Raw genomic sequence first — 16,461 nt, 5'->3', positions numbered from 1 at the left:
TGAAACAGAGCTTCTTTATTTTTCCTCTAGGGTGAATGAGGGGTGAGGGGGCTGGGTTTCTGAGAAGAGAGCCAGACTTTCAATATAATTTTATAGACAGTTAAATTAATAGATGATCTATCCATTCCATTTTATTTTCTTAGATGCCTCTGTCTTCCTATTTCAATATCCTGTGTCAGATCATCTGTTTCCTGGATGCCATGTCTTCCTCTTTCTTGGTTTGCCCTTTAGTTTTAGTGGAGCATGTCTTCTAGTCACTTCTTGTGAGTGTGTGCATGGGAGGAAAATTATTTAAGCACTGCATGACTGAAAATGTATTTATTCTACCTTAAAACTCAATTGATATGTTGACTGAATATAGAATTCTACATTGGAAATCATATTCACTAATAATTTTGAAGTATGGTTCCACTGTCTTTCAGCTTTACTGATTTCTATTGAGAAGCCAAATGCCATTCTTATTCTTGATCCTTTGTATGGAAACTTTTACTTCTTCCTACTTCTGGAAGCTTTTAAGGTCTGCTTTAATACTTTGAAATTTTACAATGGTATGCCTCCATGTGGGGCTCTTTCTCGCTCATGCTTCATGTTTTATGAATATAACACTTTTATCTTTCTGCATATACTGGAGTAGAAGCTTAGTAGGGCTTTTTTTAAAATGTTTTTTTTTTATTTATTTATTTATTTATTTATTTATTTATTTATTTATTTGGAGACAGTGTTGCTGGAGTGCAGTGGTGCGATCTCGGCTCACTGCAACCTCTGCCTCCTGGGTTCAAGTGATTCTCCTGCCTGAGCCTCCGGAGCAGCTGGGATTACAGGCGTGCGCCACCACGCCCAGCTAATCTTTTTTATTTTTGTAGAGACGGGGTTTCACCATGTTGGCCAGGCTGGTCTTGATCTCCTGACCTCAAGTAATCTGCCCACCACAGCCTTCCAAAGTGTTGGGACTACAGGCGTGAGCCACCACGCCCAGCTTTTTAAAATGTTTTTATTTGTTCTTGTCATTGTTTATATTTTCTCCCACCTCCCCTTTTCTGTTTTTTGGCTTGTTTCACTTCTGGTTTTCACGTTGGAACTTTCCTTGAGTTGTTTGAAATCTTTAGTGATTTGTTCATATTTAAGAGTGAGGCACTAAAAAGCTGGCTGGAAGTTCTGAATGCCTGGGAGAAGGGGTGGGCTTTGATGTATGGCAATTGGATAGCAGGATGCTTTTTGGTTGAGGTACCTGTACCAGTAGACTATTCTTTGATGTGGCTCAATTCTTCAGAGAAGGATCCTTTAAATCTCCTATCTGGGATATAAGACTGCCTGCTTATATTCCAGGAACTAGATATGAGAAATAGAATCCCAGACTTTATTCCTCCTATTTTCAGTCTAGCATACTCTACTTTCCCTACTTGTCTCTAAGTCTATAACCTCTGTGGTTCATTTTCACTTATTTGCATTTTAGTCTATTTTAAAAACGTTTTATTGATAAATAACATACAGAAATGCACAAATCATTGGCTGGGCGCAGTGGTTCACGCCTGTAATCCCAGCACTTTGGGAGGCTGCGGCAGGCGAATCACCTGAGGTCGCGAGTTCGAGACCAGCCATGACCGACATGGAGAAACCCCGTCTCTACTAAGAATACAAAATTAGCCGGGTGTGTTGGCACATGGCTATAATCCCAGCTACTCAGGAAGGCTGAGGCAGATGAATCGCTTGAACCCGGAAGGTGGAGGTTACAGTGAGCTGAGATTGCATCATTGCACTCCAGCCTGGGCAACAAGAGCGAAACTCTGTCTCAAAAAAAAAAAAGAAATTCACAAATTATAAGTGTACTGCTCAATGAACTTTTACAAATAAAGCTACATAATGAGCATCCAGATGTCTCTTGTTTAGTTTCTACAAATAATAGACCTCTTTTGCTGGAGTAACGTATGTAAAGCACTTAGAACGTCCATGGGATTATGATGAGTGCTTCTACTGGAGCTAGCTAAAATAATTTAGTCACCTATCCATCTGCTTTCCATCTGCCTTTCTTTCTTTCTTTTCTTTTTCTTTCCTTTTCTTTTTTTCTTTTTTTTGAAACGGGGTGTCACTTTGGCCGAGGCTGGAGTGCAGTGGCACACTCACGGCTCACTGCATCTTTGACCTCCTGGGCTCAAGCAATCCTCCCGCCTCAGCCTCCCTAGTAGCTGGGACTACAGGTGCGTGCCCACCACACTGAGCTACTTTTTGTATTTTTTGTAGAGATAGGGTTTCACCATGTTGCCCAGGCTGGTCTGAAACTCCTAGGCTCTAAGCGATCTTCCCTCCTCAGCCTCGCAAAGTGCTAGGATTATAGGCTTGAGTCACTACACCCAGCTCTAAGCAGTGTTTTCATGTAGCATTTACCACTCCTAGTTTCACGGAAGGTAAAGTCTACATTCCAGTTTCTCCATTTTCTTGTTTTCAGGTGATTTCTGTACTTTACTATCTTCCTTACAAAATTTTTAATTTTGATGTAGTCTTACCTGTTCATGGATGGCCAAAAGGCACTGGATAAAAATCAGCAGCTATTCCTTATAAATGAGTGCAATGAGTATAGAAAGTACAATGAGAATAGAAAAAAAACTTTTTTTTTTTTTTTTTTTTTTTTTGGCCATGGTCTCGCTCTGTTGCCCAGGTTAGAGTACAGTGGCGTGATCTCTGCTCACTGCAACCTCTGCCTCCCCAGGCTCAGGTGATCCTCCCACTTCAGCCTTTGGAGTAGCTGGGACTACAGACATGCACCACCATACCCAGCTAATTTTTTGTATTCTTTGTAGAGACTGGTTTTACCATATTGCCCATGCTGTTGTCGCACTCCAGCGCTCAATCCACCTACCTCGGCCTCCCAAAGCACTGGAATTACAGACATGAGCCACCACACCCAGCTAGAAAAGAGCTTTCTAAACACAGTAAAGAGTATCGAAAAGCCAACAGAAAGCATCATAATCAAGTCACTTCCCCTGAAATTCAGGAATAAAGCATAGATGTCCACTACAGTGTTTTGAAGGCTCTGGAATGTGACAAAACAAGAAAACAAAATAAGCTGTATAAATCTAAAAGAAAGAAAAGAGGAAAAAATATATTTATAGATATGATTATACGCATTGAGAATCCAAGAAACGTAACTTAAAAACATTAAAACTAATAAGCCTATGTAGTGGATATCTGCTATTTTGCTTTGCCCAGGATTCCTTCCTCTCTGCTTCTAGCAACAGCATTCTTCTTCCTTTGGGTACCTGCTCCTACTTTATCCTTTCAATATAGTCCTGGTAGGACAGGCAATCACAATAGTCCCCTCCGCTGCCTGTGGCTGGGCACCTAACCCAGGATGGACTAATCATAACATCATAATCATAATATCCAACCTCACTGGATTCAGTGGTAGCTCCAAGTGGTAGGCATGAGACCTGGCCCAGAGATACAAGATCTCCCTTGGAATTTTCCAAATCAAAGGTAAAGAAGTAATTTTCTCTTTTCCTTGGATATTGAACTGTAAGGATGTGACCCAGAGAAATTAGTAGCCATGTCGGGTCTCTACCATGTAAGAGTCTTAGAGAATTAGGCGATACAGAGAGAAGCAGAGATGAAAGATGAGACGGAGTGAGAGCCTAGATACCATTTGAGTCCCTCGATCTAGTTGGTTCTGAGATCTGCCCTATTCTTCCCAGTTACATTAACCAATAAACTCAATTTTCCTCTTAAGATTATTCAAGTTGGCTTTCTGTCACTTGCAAACAAGAGTCCTAATACAAGCCAGATGCAAAATAAATATATAGAATCCCATCATTTCCATTTTTTTCCTTTTCAAAGTATTATTAAATAGCTCCCTTTTATTTTCCAATATTTGTTATAAAAATGTTCAAACATGCAGAAAAGTTTAAAGAATTTTTACAATGAACATCAATACACCCACCACCTAGATTTTAAAATTAACATTCTTTTGTTATATTCCAATAATTTTCTCTTATTCTAGTAATAACAGAACTAGACATTATGTGTGCATATATATATCCCATTCACAACAGTGTGAAACACCAACAGACACAGACTAAAGCCTTAACAAAACTTGTCTCTCAAGACAAAGGACCCAAAAAGGAGCAATCTAGCAATCGAGAAAATTTTAGATAGCTAATCTAGTCAAGCCAAATGCCATGGGAAAAAAAAAAAAATGCAGACTCACCCTTACCCAAGCCAGCAATGGCGGAACAGGAGCCTAGACTTCGGCTCTTAGAAGGCTCCAGTTCCCATCTCCCATCCCCCACCTTTTCCCGCTCAGCAGAGACCACGTGGAGAGCCTGATGCCCCTCACCCTCCCCATGGAGGAGATGTCAGCACTACCCTGATGCGCCACCCCTCCCCATGAGGGTGACGTCAGCACTACCCAATTGTGAAGACACAATCCCTCCCCAGCAGTTCAGTTTAGAAACTGCCAGTCTTGGTATGGAACAACCTAGGCTTATCTGTTTAAGTCCCATAGGTAGTATTATTAGAGAATAACCCAGGCTTTGGGAACTGTATAACTCTGAGATCGTTTGAAATTTTCGTTTTGTTTTTCTTTTGGCTCCAACCAGGCCTCTGTTGTTAGACTAATGGGGTTTCCCCTGCAGAGATTGGTCAGCTCTGCTGTCTATCATCCCGGAAGGTGTTAAATGCACAGGAAAGCCAGCCTCGGCGGGCAGAACCTAGCCCGAAAGGGCGGGCATTGCTAAAGTGTTTTCAAAAGGTCTTCCCAATCCTCTGCTTTAGACAGCTGGGACCTTAGATAGAAGAACACAACGGATCCTCCAGTGACTAACGGTGAGCTAAAATGCCCTTTTGAGATTTCGGAATGTGGGGAGGATCTTGTTTAGGAACTTATTGAAGGTGGACCTGGTTATGTACCTGGTTATGGGTCACAAGACTTAAGCAAAGCCACATTTTTAGGCAATTTTAAGTTATTCTCAATGTTGTGCTAGGTTTCGTTATTCCCAAATATTTATAAGAGGTATGTTAAAAGTTACAGCCTTTATTCACCTGTGATGTGGATAACTTAGGGAAAAGCTCGTTAGAGTCATAGTTATTTGTGGTGAAGATCCTACCCAGCAAAGTGGTGATCACAAGATGGCCTTCAACAACCATAGCACTGCAGCTTAAAGAAGAGGCAGGAACAGAAGAAAATTTGTGACTGATTCAGATCATAAGTGAGATAGTACTTTGAAGAACCTCCAGAAATAGCTGGAGGACACTTTGAGGGGAATCTGTTTTGTTGACATTCAAGCCCGTAGGAGTTCAAGCCATTGTAATTTAAAATGGCATGTCAGGCTTCCAATTTAAGAGAATCTTAACAAATGTGTTTTCCCTGCCAAATCAGCTTGAAATGACAGAAGTAAAAAACAAGTAAAAGAATAGCACTAAAATTGCAAGGGTTAGCAAGGAAGGATGTGATTAGCAGACCAAAATTTTGATAATTTCCTTGAAGATATGGAACAAATAGGATAAAATTGGCTGGGAAACCAGAGTCAATGAATTCATAACACTATACAGATATGGGAGAGGACTGCTGGAAAAGTGAATTCTCTGTTTTCTATCGTAGACCCAAAGGACGGATTATGTCACAGTCATCTGGATCAGGAGATGGGAATGATGACGAGGCTACTACCTCTAAAGACGGTGGTGAGTAAATGAACTAGTAAAACTCAAGAGTTAAGTCTAAATAATCGTTAACAGGCCGGGTGCGGTGGCTCACGCCTGTAATCCCAGCACTTTGGGAGGCCGAGGCGAGCAGATCACGAGGTCAGGAGATCGAGACCACGGTGAAACCCTGTCTCTACTAAAAATACAAAAAATTAGCCGGGCGTGGTTGTGGGCGCCTGTAGTCCCAGCTACTCAGGAGGCTTAGGCAGGAGAATGGCGTGAACCCGGGAGGCGGAGCTTGCAGTGAGCCGATATCGCGCCACTGCACTCTAGCCTGGAAGACAGAGCGAGACTCCGTCTCAAAAAAAAAAAAAAAAAAAATTGTTAACAACATGTCTAGGAGGCTTGAGTAAATTCTTATGAAATTATACCTCAGGGCCGGGTGCGGTGGCTCACGCCTGTAATCTCAGCACTTTGGGAGGCTGGGGCAGCAGGGGGCAGGTGATGGGGGAGGAGGGGTTGGCGGGGAGGATCACCTGAGGTCAGGAATTCGAGAGCAGCCTGGCCAACATTGTGAAACCCCGTCTCTACTAAAAATACACAAAGTAACTGGGCGTGGTAACGGCACGCGCCTGTAATCCCAGCTACTAGGGAGGCTCAGGCTGGAGAATCGCTTGAATGTGGGAGGTGGAGCTTGCAGTGAGCAGAGATTGTGCCATTGCACTCCAGCCTGGGCAACAGCGGGACTCCGTCTCAAAAAAAAAAAAAAGAAAAATGAAAAGGAAGGAAATTCCTCAGAACATCTAGCGTAATGAAACAATTAATAAAAAAATTAATAGCAAGGTAGAAACAAATTTTCTCAGAGAAAACTGGGATCAGGGGATGGTGGTCAAGAGAGCACTCCTGCTTTTACTTTGTTTTTGTTGCTTTACAGTGAGAATGAATTCATGTAATATTTTGGCAAAAACTTTAAGGTTTGATAAAATTTAGTGTTGCTAAGGATATGCGGCAGTTAATGGTCATTCAGAAGGTGGGGATCATATGTTGGCACAACATTTTTGAAGGGTAAATATGACAGTGTATCGAAATTTTAAATATACCTTCCCCTTGACCCAATTCTACTTTTTCAAATATATCCTCAGAAATACTTTTATACATGCACAGATTTATGTTACAAGGATGTTCATTGGAGCATGTTTGTAGTCACAAAAATTGGAAATAACCAAATGTCCAAAAATAGGGGAATGGTTTAATACAATATGGTATATTTTTACTGTAAAATAGTATACAGCCCTTAAAAAGAATGAGGTAGATCTCTATATACTGTCATGGACAGATCTCTAATATATATTAAGCGAAAAAAGCAAATTGTAGAGCTATATGTACAGTAATTATGCCATTTGAAAAAATACTAAAGCTTCCTATTTGTATATATACAAGTATATATGTACATAAATGCTGAGGAAGGTGATGCACCAAATTTAACAGGTAAAAGACACTTTTAATTTTATTTTATTTTTCTTTTTTGTATGCTTATCTGACCACCAACACTTACACTTTTTATCCTATATTCTTCTATATTGTTTAAATTTTTTCTTACAAAAAGAATGTTTATATATCATTTGCATAACTAAACAGAACTGAAACGTGACCATTAATAGAATGTAAATAGTATGTAGAACTTCCAAAACACTAATAGTTGAAAAAAGAAACAAAGGAAATTGTCAGTCCAGCAACGTAAGGTAAGAGAAAAAAGCAACAACAATAACGTGTGATAATTAGATTTTTTTGAGTGATAGGAATATGTATCCATATATAGTATACTATGTTGCCCTTAAAAATAGTGAGGTAGATCTGTGTGTAGTGACAAGGAAAGATGTTCATGATATAATATTAAGCAAAAAATAAAGTCACAGAAAAATTTATACTGTGTGATCCTTTTTTTAAAAAAAGCAAAAACTGCATGTTGGTTAAGTGTATAGAAAAAGATCTTTAATCAGCAAACTTAACTGAGGTTACCTTTGGGGGCTGGTTTTAGTTGGGGAACAGGGACTGAGTGGAGATTTCACCTTATTTTGTAGTCAAAGGTTGTTGAGACCTGGACATTTCTTTTCTTTTTCTTTTTCTTTTTCTTTTTTTTTTTTTTTGAGGAGTTTTGCTCTTGTTGCTCAGGCTGGAGTGCTATATGGCATGATTTCGGCTCACTGCAACCTCCGCCTCCTGGGTTCAAGCAATACTCCTGCCTCAGCCTCCCAAGTAGCTGGGATTATAGGCATGCGCCACCACACCCGGCTAATTTTATATTTTTTAAGTAAAGACAGGGTTTCACCATGTTGGTCAGGCTGGTCTTGAACTCCTGACTTCAAGTGACCCACCTGCCTTGGCCTCCTAAAGTGCTGGGATTACAGGCATGAGCTACCACGCCTAGCCAAGACCTGGACATTTCTAACTGTACCTCTGGTTATATTACTCCCTTCCATATTTGATGCCCTTCAGTGGTTACCCATGACCTACTAGATAGAATCTAAACTCTGGAGGATGACATACAATATTTGCCATGATCTGAACCCACCCCACCTCTCTGTCTTCATCTCTCATCATTCCTCCACAGGCCTACTGAACATCAGTCACACAGCATGGTAATATGGTTGTTCCAAGGTATCTGCAGGGAACTGGCTCCAGGAACCCTGCAGATACCAAAATCGGTGCATATTCAACTCCCACAGTCAGCTCTGCGGAACCCACAGATACAAAAAGTTGGCCTTCCCTTTACAGGTTTCCAATCCTGCAAATCCTGTATTTTCCATTCCTGCTTGATTGCTGATGTGGAACCCGCCCATGCAGAGGGCCGACTGTATTTATTGAAAAAATATGTGTATAAATGGACCATCACAGTTTAAACCCCAATTGTTCAAGGGTCACCTGTAAACAGTTGCCTAAATGGGCCATGATCTTTTTCATGCCTCCATGTCTTTGCACACACTGTTCCGCTTTTCAAGTAATCCATAGATCTCTAGATCTCACTGTCCTGATACTACAAATTAAGTTTGGATTTGTATGATTAATATACAGGTTACAACGTTAAGCCCCCATATTGTGGACCATAGAGAGTCCATTCTTCCACCAGGTTGGAGGGTGCATCCCCTGCCCTTGAGTAATTTCCAGAAATCCACAAGGTATGCTTAAATGTTACAAAAATCAATCCTAGTTGTCATTTGTTATCTCTGCCAGCTATTCTTTCTGCATACTGTCATGGTCTGCCTTCAATAAGTCACCACTTCCTGTCTTGAAACATTTTTTTAAAAAACCTTTTAGTTTTTTTAATTTTAAAAATTTCTGCAAACACTATGGCGACTTGTGTAATTTTAATACATACAAAAGATGTATGATGTGTAATATATGGAGCATAATTATTAAATAAACATCCAGGAATCTATCATCTGTGTGTAAGAACTAGAACATTACTGATGCTTTTGAATCTACCTAAATTCCCCTTCCCTAAATTTTCCTCCCACACTTCCCCTAGAGCAATCTCCTACCCCAGATCTTATAGTAATTATTCCCCCCACCCCACCCCACCCCCTTTTTTTGTTATCTCCCTGTGTTGCTCAGGCTAGTCTCGAACTCCTGGGCTCAAGCGATCCTCCTGCCTCAGCCTCCCAAGTAGCTGGGACTACAGGTGCATGCCATATCACCCAGCTATTTTCCTTCTATACTTTAATACCTTTACCATATTATATATCTGCAAGTTTTTCTTATTTTTGAGATTTAAAAAGTTATCAAATTGTAGGTATTATTTGGTGATTTGTGTTTTTCACATAACATTGTTTGAGACTTATGCACATGGCTGTAATTTATTCATTGTTCAATGCTGTGTAGTATTTCATTATGTGACTATACCACAATTTATTTAGCCATTTTCTTATCAAAGAATATTCTCTTGCCATCCTTTGAAGTCTGCATGCAGACTAGGAATAGAAAATCCTTAGCATGTTCTAAATCACTTTCTCCTTTGTGCCATGTCTCTATTTTTAACAATTAGTATATTCAAATGCAAGGACTGGCAATTTTTTTTTTCTGTTAAAGAACTAGTAGGAACTATTTTAGACTCTGTGGGCCATATGGTCTCTGTCAAAACTCTAAACTCTGCTGTTTTAGCATAAAAGCAGCCACAGAAAATACATAGACAAATAAATATTGCAATGTTCCAATAAAACTTTATTTACAAAAACAGGTAAAGGGCAGGGTTTGGTCCATGGGCTGTAGTTTCCAAACCCTGCTGTAGTTCATCTGAATTTTTGTAGTGTTGCCCAGTATTGTGGTTCTTATTATCAAGTCTGCCCTTGTCTTACTTTGCACGTGTCAAACCCTATTCTCCCGCTTTGTGATTCTCACCTCCTATATCTAAGAGTGAGCCTGACTTGTAAATCCAATTCCTGAACCAGTGTGGCTCAAAGCAAGAAGTGTTATCTGTAGCCACAGCTCCAACAGCAAGTAGGGTATTTGAGTAAGATTTGGTGCTAAGAGGCCTAAGATTGCTGTACCAGACTTGAGATTGGGATGCTGCCTTCATTTCCTTCATTAGCTCTTCAGAGTTTCTGGTTAGGACTGAAGTTACACTCTAATAACTAGTCTCCTTGCAATGTCCTGAATGTGCCTTACTCTCTCTTCCTTTAGGATTTAAATGTGCTTCCTATCTTCCTTCTTTATGCCCCCTGCTCCCTTTCACTCCCTTTGCCTGGCTGATTCCCACTCACTCTCGGGGATTTAAATTGGATTTCTTTCTCTGGAAGCTATTCTTAATTCCCTTCCTCCACTGCACCCCACCTCACCCTCCTACGCTGGGCCAGGTGTCCCACCTCTGTGTTCTCATAGTGGCCTTTGTCACTCTGTCTTGTAATTGTCTGCCTTACCCACCAAATATATTGCTTGGTAATAGAAACTTCCCGGCCATGCCCGGTGGCTCACGCCTGTAATCCCAGCACTTTGGGAGGCCGAGGCGGTTGGATCACAAGGTCAGGAGATCGAGACCATCCTGGCTAACACGGTGAAACCCCGTCTCTACTAAAAATATAAAAAGTTAGCCGGGCGTGGTGGCGGGCGCCTGTAGTCCCAGCTACTCCGGAGGCTGAGGCAGGAGAATGGCGTGAACCAGGGAGTCGGAGCTTGCAGTGAGCCAAGATCGCACCACTGCACTCCAGCCTGGAAGACAGAGCGAGACTCCGTCTCAAAAAAAAAAAAAAAAAAAAAAAGAAACTTCCCTAAGGTGAGTGATAATTTAAAAGTTGGGCATTTAGGGATAGCTCTAAACCTACATTGCCAATTGAGAATGGAGGACAAGGGTTGTCTTTGTATACTAAGGGAGTAGATCATGATGGGTCTGCCAGCAGGGTTCTTTCACTGTTTTCCTGGATTTGGCCAGGAGAAGCAGCCAGTTTCTACCTCTTGTGAAGATCAGCCACTGGCTGAGGGTCCAGCCAGAGAATAGACTGATTCTCTAGAACAAGATTGCCACCATATCCTTAAATGTGCATTGCCTGCTGTTTTGTCCTACCTGCTTGATGGTGGCCTGAACTGCATGCAAGCTTGGTCTCCTTTTGGGCATTTTCATTTGGCTTATCTCAATAAAGGAGTTATTTTCTTATTCATTTTTTTCTCTTGGTGAGTGGGGCTCTGAACGTCTTTTTCTAACATGTCTACTACTTGAGACTATTTTATGGCAAGTCTCCTTACGAAATTGTAAACTATGGGAAGTGCTGTATTTGGAGTCAGTGAAGAACTGGACTTAGGTCTGTGTGCTTTGTGACTTTAGCAAATAATTTTAACCTCCTTTGCTGAGCCTATTTCTTATCTGTACAGTGGGGATCGTACTTGATCTATCTCACAGTGTGTTTATCAGGATAAAATAAGATTGTATGTGAAAGTGCTTTGAAAAACTGTGAAATCAACTACAAATTGAATTTTGTGTTATTCTGTATTCCCTCACGGCATCTAGCACCATGCGTTGCTGAGAGTATTTGCTCAATACATTTTTGTTGAATGACCAAAGGAATTGGAGAGAGAAATAATGCTGTTGGTGGGAATAAAGGACATTTAGTAATAGAAGCAGGAAAAATACATGACTTGGTAATAGAAACTTCCCTAAAGTGAGTGATAATTTAAAAGTTGGGCATTTAGGGATAGCTCTAAACCTACATACCCAATGTCTGCTCTCTGCTTTGCTTATAAAAAATATTTAAATTTTCTTTTAGTATGATTTTGGCAGCTTAGATAAGCTGTCAAACTTGATTAGGTTTTAAATATGCAGTCATCAAAAAGCAGGATTGGCCCTAGGCAATACTGTGAGGTCAGCAAAATGTACTCTCAGAAATCTTTCCTTCCTGGTTGGTAACCTCACCTCTCACCACTCCCTATTGCAGTGGCTTCTTCTAGTTGTGTTTACCTCCAGTCTCCTAGGACTTTCCTATTAGCTTTTTTCCTCCAAGAGGCATTCACCTTAAAGGGTTAGGAACTAAGACTCCTTGGCTAATTTGCACTTTAAAAAAGGATTCCTAGAGAAGGAGGCAATGTGTTATCCAAATGAGTGAATAAATAATCATGAAATTTCAGGCATTAAACGGAATACAAGTGCTTATCAGCCCCATTCAAATCACAAGACATACTTACTTCATCTACAACTATGGTTTCTCAAACTTGGAGGTATGTAGAATTTCCCGGAGAGCTGCTTTTTTTTTTTTTCTTCAGAGTCTTACTTTGTCACCCAGGCTGGAGTGCATTAGCACCATCATAGCTCACTGCAGCTGGAACTCCTGGGCTCAAGCAATCCTCCCACCTCAGCATCCCAAAGTGCTGGGATATGCCAGCACATACAGCTAATTTTTTTTTTTTTTGATAGAGACAGGGTCTCGCTTTGTTGACCAGGCTGGTCTTGAACTCCTGGCTTCAAGCAATCCTCCTGCCTCGGCCTCCCAAAGTGCTGGGATTACAGGCACAGGCATGAGCCACCGCACCTGGCCAAGAGCTTCTTAAAAATACTGATAATTGAGGTCCTCCTCACAGAGATTCTGATTGAATTGGACTGACTAGGTTTGGACCTGGGTAAAGATTAAAAAACAAAAAAAAAAACTCCCAGGTCATTCTATTGTACAGTGAGTTGGGAACCCTGGATTTAAATCTAAATTGGCACTGGGTGCAGTGGCTCATGCCTGTAATCCTACCACTTTGGGAGGCCGAGGTGGGCGGATCACCTGAGGTCAGGAGTTCAAGACCAGCCTGGTCAACATGGCGAAACCCCATTTCTACTAAAAATACCAAAAAATTTAGCTGGGCATGGTGGCGCACACCTGTAATCCCAGCTACTTGGGAGGCCAAGGCAGGAGAATCACTTGAACCTGGGAGATGGAGATTGCAGTGAGCCAACATTGCGCCACTGCACTCCAGACTGGGCGACAGAGCCAGTCTCTGTCTCAAAAAAAAAAAAAATCTAAATTGGCCTTGTCTGTGAGAAAAAGAAAAGCTGAATGCCATTAGATCAAACATTGAGCAAGGTGGGGTTGGAGGGACTTTGAGAGACATCGATAAAGTAAACAGAATGTTAAAAATAGGCCCATGCCATGGCACATCAGCTCGCCAAATATATATATAGGCCCAGCAACTCCATAAGCAAGTCCTTGGCAGCACCCAAGGGAGAAGTCATCTGTGGCTGGTCTGGCTCCCCACTCCCAAACCCTCAGGGAAAATAGCCTATCTCTAACTTTTAGTCCTTAAATCTGCTTTCCAGATGGTTCACAGGTATGACAGATAAAATCTCTGAGCTAAGGAACGAAGTGCTTGAATGGCTGATGTACCAAGTCAGTAACTTCAGGCGATGTAAGATAAACAATTTCGCTAAAAATATGAAATTTGGCTGGGTGCGGTGGCTCACACCTGTAATCCCAGCACTTTGGGAAGCTGAGGCAGGCAGATCACCTGAGGTTGGGAGTTCGAGACCAGCCTGGCCAACATGGAGAAACCCCGTCTCTACTAAAAACACAAAATTAGCCAGGCGTGGTGCTGCATGCCTGTAATCCCAGCTACTTGGGAGGCTGAGGCAGGAGAATCGCTTGAACCCGGGAGGTGGAGGTTGTGGTGAGCCGAGGTAGTGCCATTGCACTCTAGCCTGGGCAACAAGAGCGAAACTCCATCTCAAAAAAAACCCCAAATATATATATATATATATACCTATACACACACACATACATATGAAATCTGTGTTATCTATTTACATTTTACTTAGCACATAGGTTCAGCACATGTTATTACTTTCCTTGCTTTTATATAGCAATCTCAGGATGGGAAACGGATGAATTCACATTGTGTAGTTGGATTATTTTTGCTTGAGCTTTGGCCTCCTCAGCAGCCCATTGGTGTTGATAGCATAACAAAGCCCTTATTATGATACAATCTTTACTATCTCAGCATTGCTTAGTTTGCCTCCTCTGTACTTTCCTGCTTCAAAGATGATCCTTCAGAAAAGTGGATGAAGAAAATGGACTGCCTGGGCCAGGCGCGGTGGCTCACGCCTATAATTCCAGCACTTTGGGAGGCCGAGGCGGGCGGATCATGAGGTCAGGAGATCAAGACCATCCTGGCTAACATAGTGAAACCTCATCTCTACTAAAAATACAAAAAAAATTAGCCGGGCGTGGTGGTAGGCGCCTGTAGTCCCAGCTACTTGGGAGGCTGAGGCAGGAGAATGGCATGAACCCAGGAGGCGGAGCTTGCAGTGAGCCGAGATGGCGCCGCTGCACTCCAGCCTGGATGACAGAGCGAGACACTGTCTCAGACAAAAAAAAAAAGTAAATGGACTGCCCTTTACCTAGCAGTTTTTTTTTTTTTTTTTTGCACTCTGTCACCTAGGCTGGAGTGCAGTGGTGCAATCTCGGCTGACTGCAACCTCTGCCTCCCGGGTTCAAACAATTCTCCTGCTTCAGCCTCCCAAGTAGCTGGGACCACACATGTGCACCACCAGGCCTGGCTAATTTTTGTATTTTTAGTAGAGACAGGGTATCGCCATGTTGCCCAGGCTGGTCTCAAACTCCTGGCCAAGTGATCCACCCACTCTGGCCTCCCAAAGTGCTGGGATTACAGGTGTGAACCACTGTGCCCAGCCGTTTTTTCTGTTTTGTTTTGTTTTGGTTTTTGCTTTTTTTTGTTTTTTGTTTTTTTTTAATGCATTCTCAGAAACATCTTCAGATTCTCCTGGGCAAGCAGTCTCTCCCATTCCTAAGGAAAGTCCCACCCATTGGATAGGAAGGCTTCCAGGAGTGTCTGTCTAATGGCACTGGTATGAGATATCTGGAGAGGACCTAAAGCACCCCAGATGGCTATAACTGTATGGCGTCCTACATTACACATCTTGATTCCCCAAGCACCCTGGGGAATCCCTGTGATCAAAAAGGTGAAATGGGTTACACTCTGCCTTTTTAGGGAGATGTCCACAGAAATAAAGGAATTGACATTGTAAAAGCTAGCTCCCTGTCTTTGTTTGTATTTCTTCCTTTACACATATACTTACCTTTATAAACAGCTTGGTTAAAAGGTGGCCAATAATAACTACACCTCATGTGGCAACATTGTAAAGTTTAATTAATGTTTCTAAGGTATGAGTTGAACTCACAAGATGAAAGATCCTAAATATGGAATATGTGTTAAGTGCCCAGTCTGGTTTAGTCTGATAATGGCTATAATTGTATGGTGTCCTATATTACACATCTTGATTAGTGTGGCTCCCGTGAGTTCAACCTTGAAAATGTATTTTAATGTTGAGAATGTGTTTAACGTTGATTGGCAAACATTTGGGTGTACAGAATATACGCTTATGTTCTTCAACTAGCCTCAATTAGTTGGTTCTTGATGTAAAAGATATTTTACAAACCAACTTGGGAGGTTTTTGTTTTTTTTTGAGACAGACTCTTTCTCTGTTGCCCAGGCAGGAGTGCAGTGGCACAATCTCGGCTCACTGCAACCTCCACCTCCTGAGTTCAAGCGATTCTTCTACCTTATCCTCCCGAGTAGTTGGGATTACAGGCACCCACCAACGTGCCCGGATAATTTTTGTTTTTAGTAGAGATAGGGTTTCACCATGTTGGCCAGGCTGGTCTTGAACCCCTGACCTCAGGTGATCTGCCCGCCTCAGCCTCCCAAAGTTTTGGGATTACAAGCCTGAGCCACCTAGCCTTGTTTTTTGTTTGTTTGTTTGTTTTTTGTAACAAGGTCTCACTCTGTCACCCAGGCTGGAGTGCAGCAGTGTGAGCTTGGCTCACTGCAACCTCTGCCTCAGGTTCAAGGGATTCTTTTGCCTCAGCCATTTGAGTAGCTGGGATTACAGGTGAACACCACCATGCCCGGCTCATTTTTGTATTTTTAGTGGAAACGGGGTTTCACTATATTGGCCAGGCTGGTCTGGAACTCCTGGTCTCATGTGATCCACCCATGTTGGCCTCCCAAAGTGCTGGGATTACAGGCATAAGCCACCATGCGTGGCCAGATCTGTGCTTTTTAAAACCAACATATAACTCAGAAGACTGAAGGGCTTAGATAACCATGTGAGATAGGGAACTATTATTACTAGAATGTAGTTAAATATTAACAGGACTCAGCTATCATTTAGGTTAGTAGAAAAGTTTATCTTTGTATGGCAAAAGCAGCTTTCTCTTATCTTTATGTCCATTCCCTTTCAGTTGCACTAATATTTGTAATTTTTTAAAATGGCTAGCACTTCATATACCCTCCTAAAGATTTTAACTACATGAATTAGAACAACCTTGTTCATTAAATCCTGAAAATGAG

General features: G+C 41.7%; 1 protein-coding gene across 2 annotated transcripts in view; it reads left to right on the top strand.

Annotated features, from left to right (window-relative positions):
* The first annotated feature begins 4,594 nt into the window (after window positions 1–4,594).
* Window positions 4,595–16,461, top strand: part of CUL4B (cullin 4B) — a 49,255-nt gene continuing 37,388 nt past the window's right edge. For both annotated transcript variants that reach the window (XM_019019490.4, XM_019019489.4), the window contains exons 1-2: window positions 4,595–4,815; window positions 5,591–5,670. In XM_019019490.4, the coding sequence (XP_018875035.1) occupies window positions 5,607–5,670 (64 nt within the window). In that variant the 5' untranslated portion in view covers window positions 4,595–4,815; window positions 5,591–5,606. The remainder of the gene's footprint in view (window positions 4,816–5,590; window positions 5,671–16,461) is intronic.

Source organism: Gorilla gorilla, chromosome X (genome assembly GCF_029281585.2).
Source record: "Gorilla gorilla gorilla isolate KB3781 chromosome X, NHGRI_mGorGor1-v2.1_pri, whole genome shotgun sequence".
In the NCBI taxonomy this organism is placed as follows: domain Eukaryota; kingdom Metazoa; phylum Chordata; class Mammalia; order Primates; family Hominidae; genus Gorilla; species Gorilla gorilla.
The sequence above is the reverse complement of the archived record's forward strand: the minus strand, read 5'-3'. Positions and strand labels throughout refer to the sequence as shown.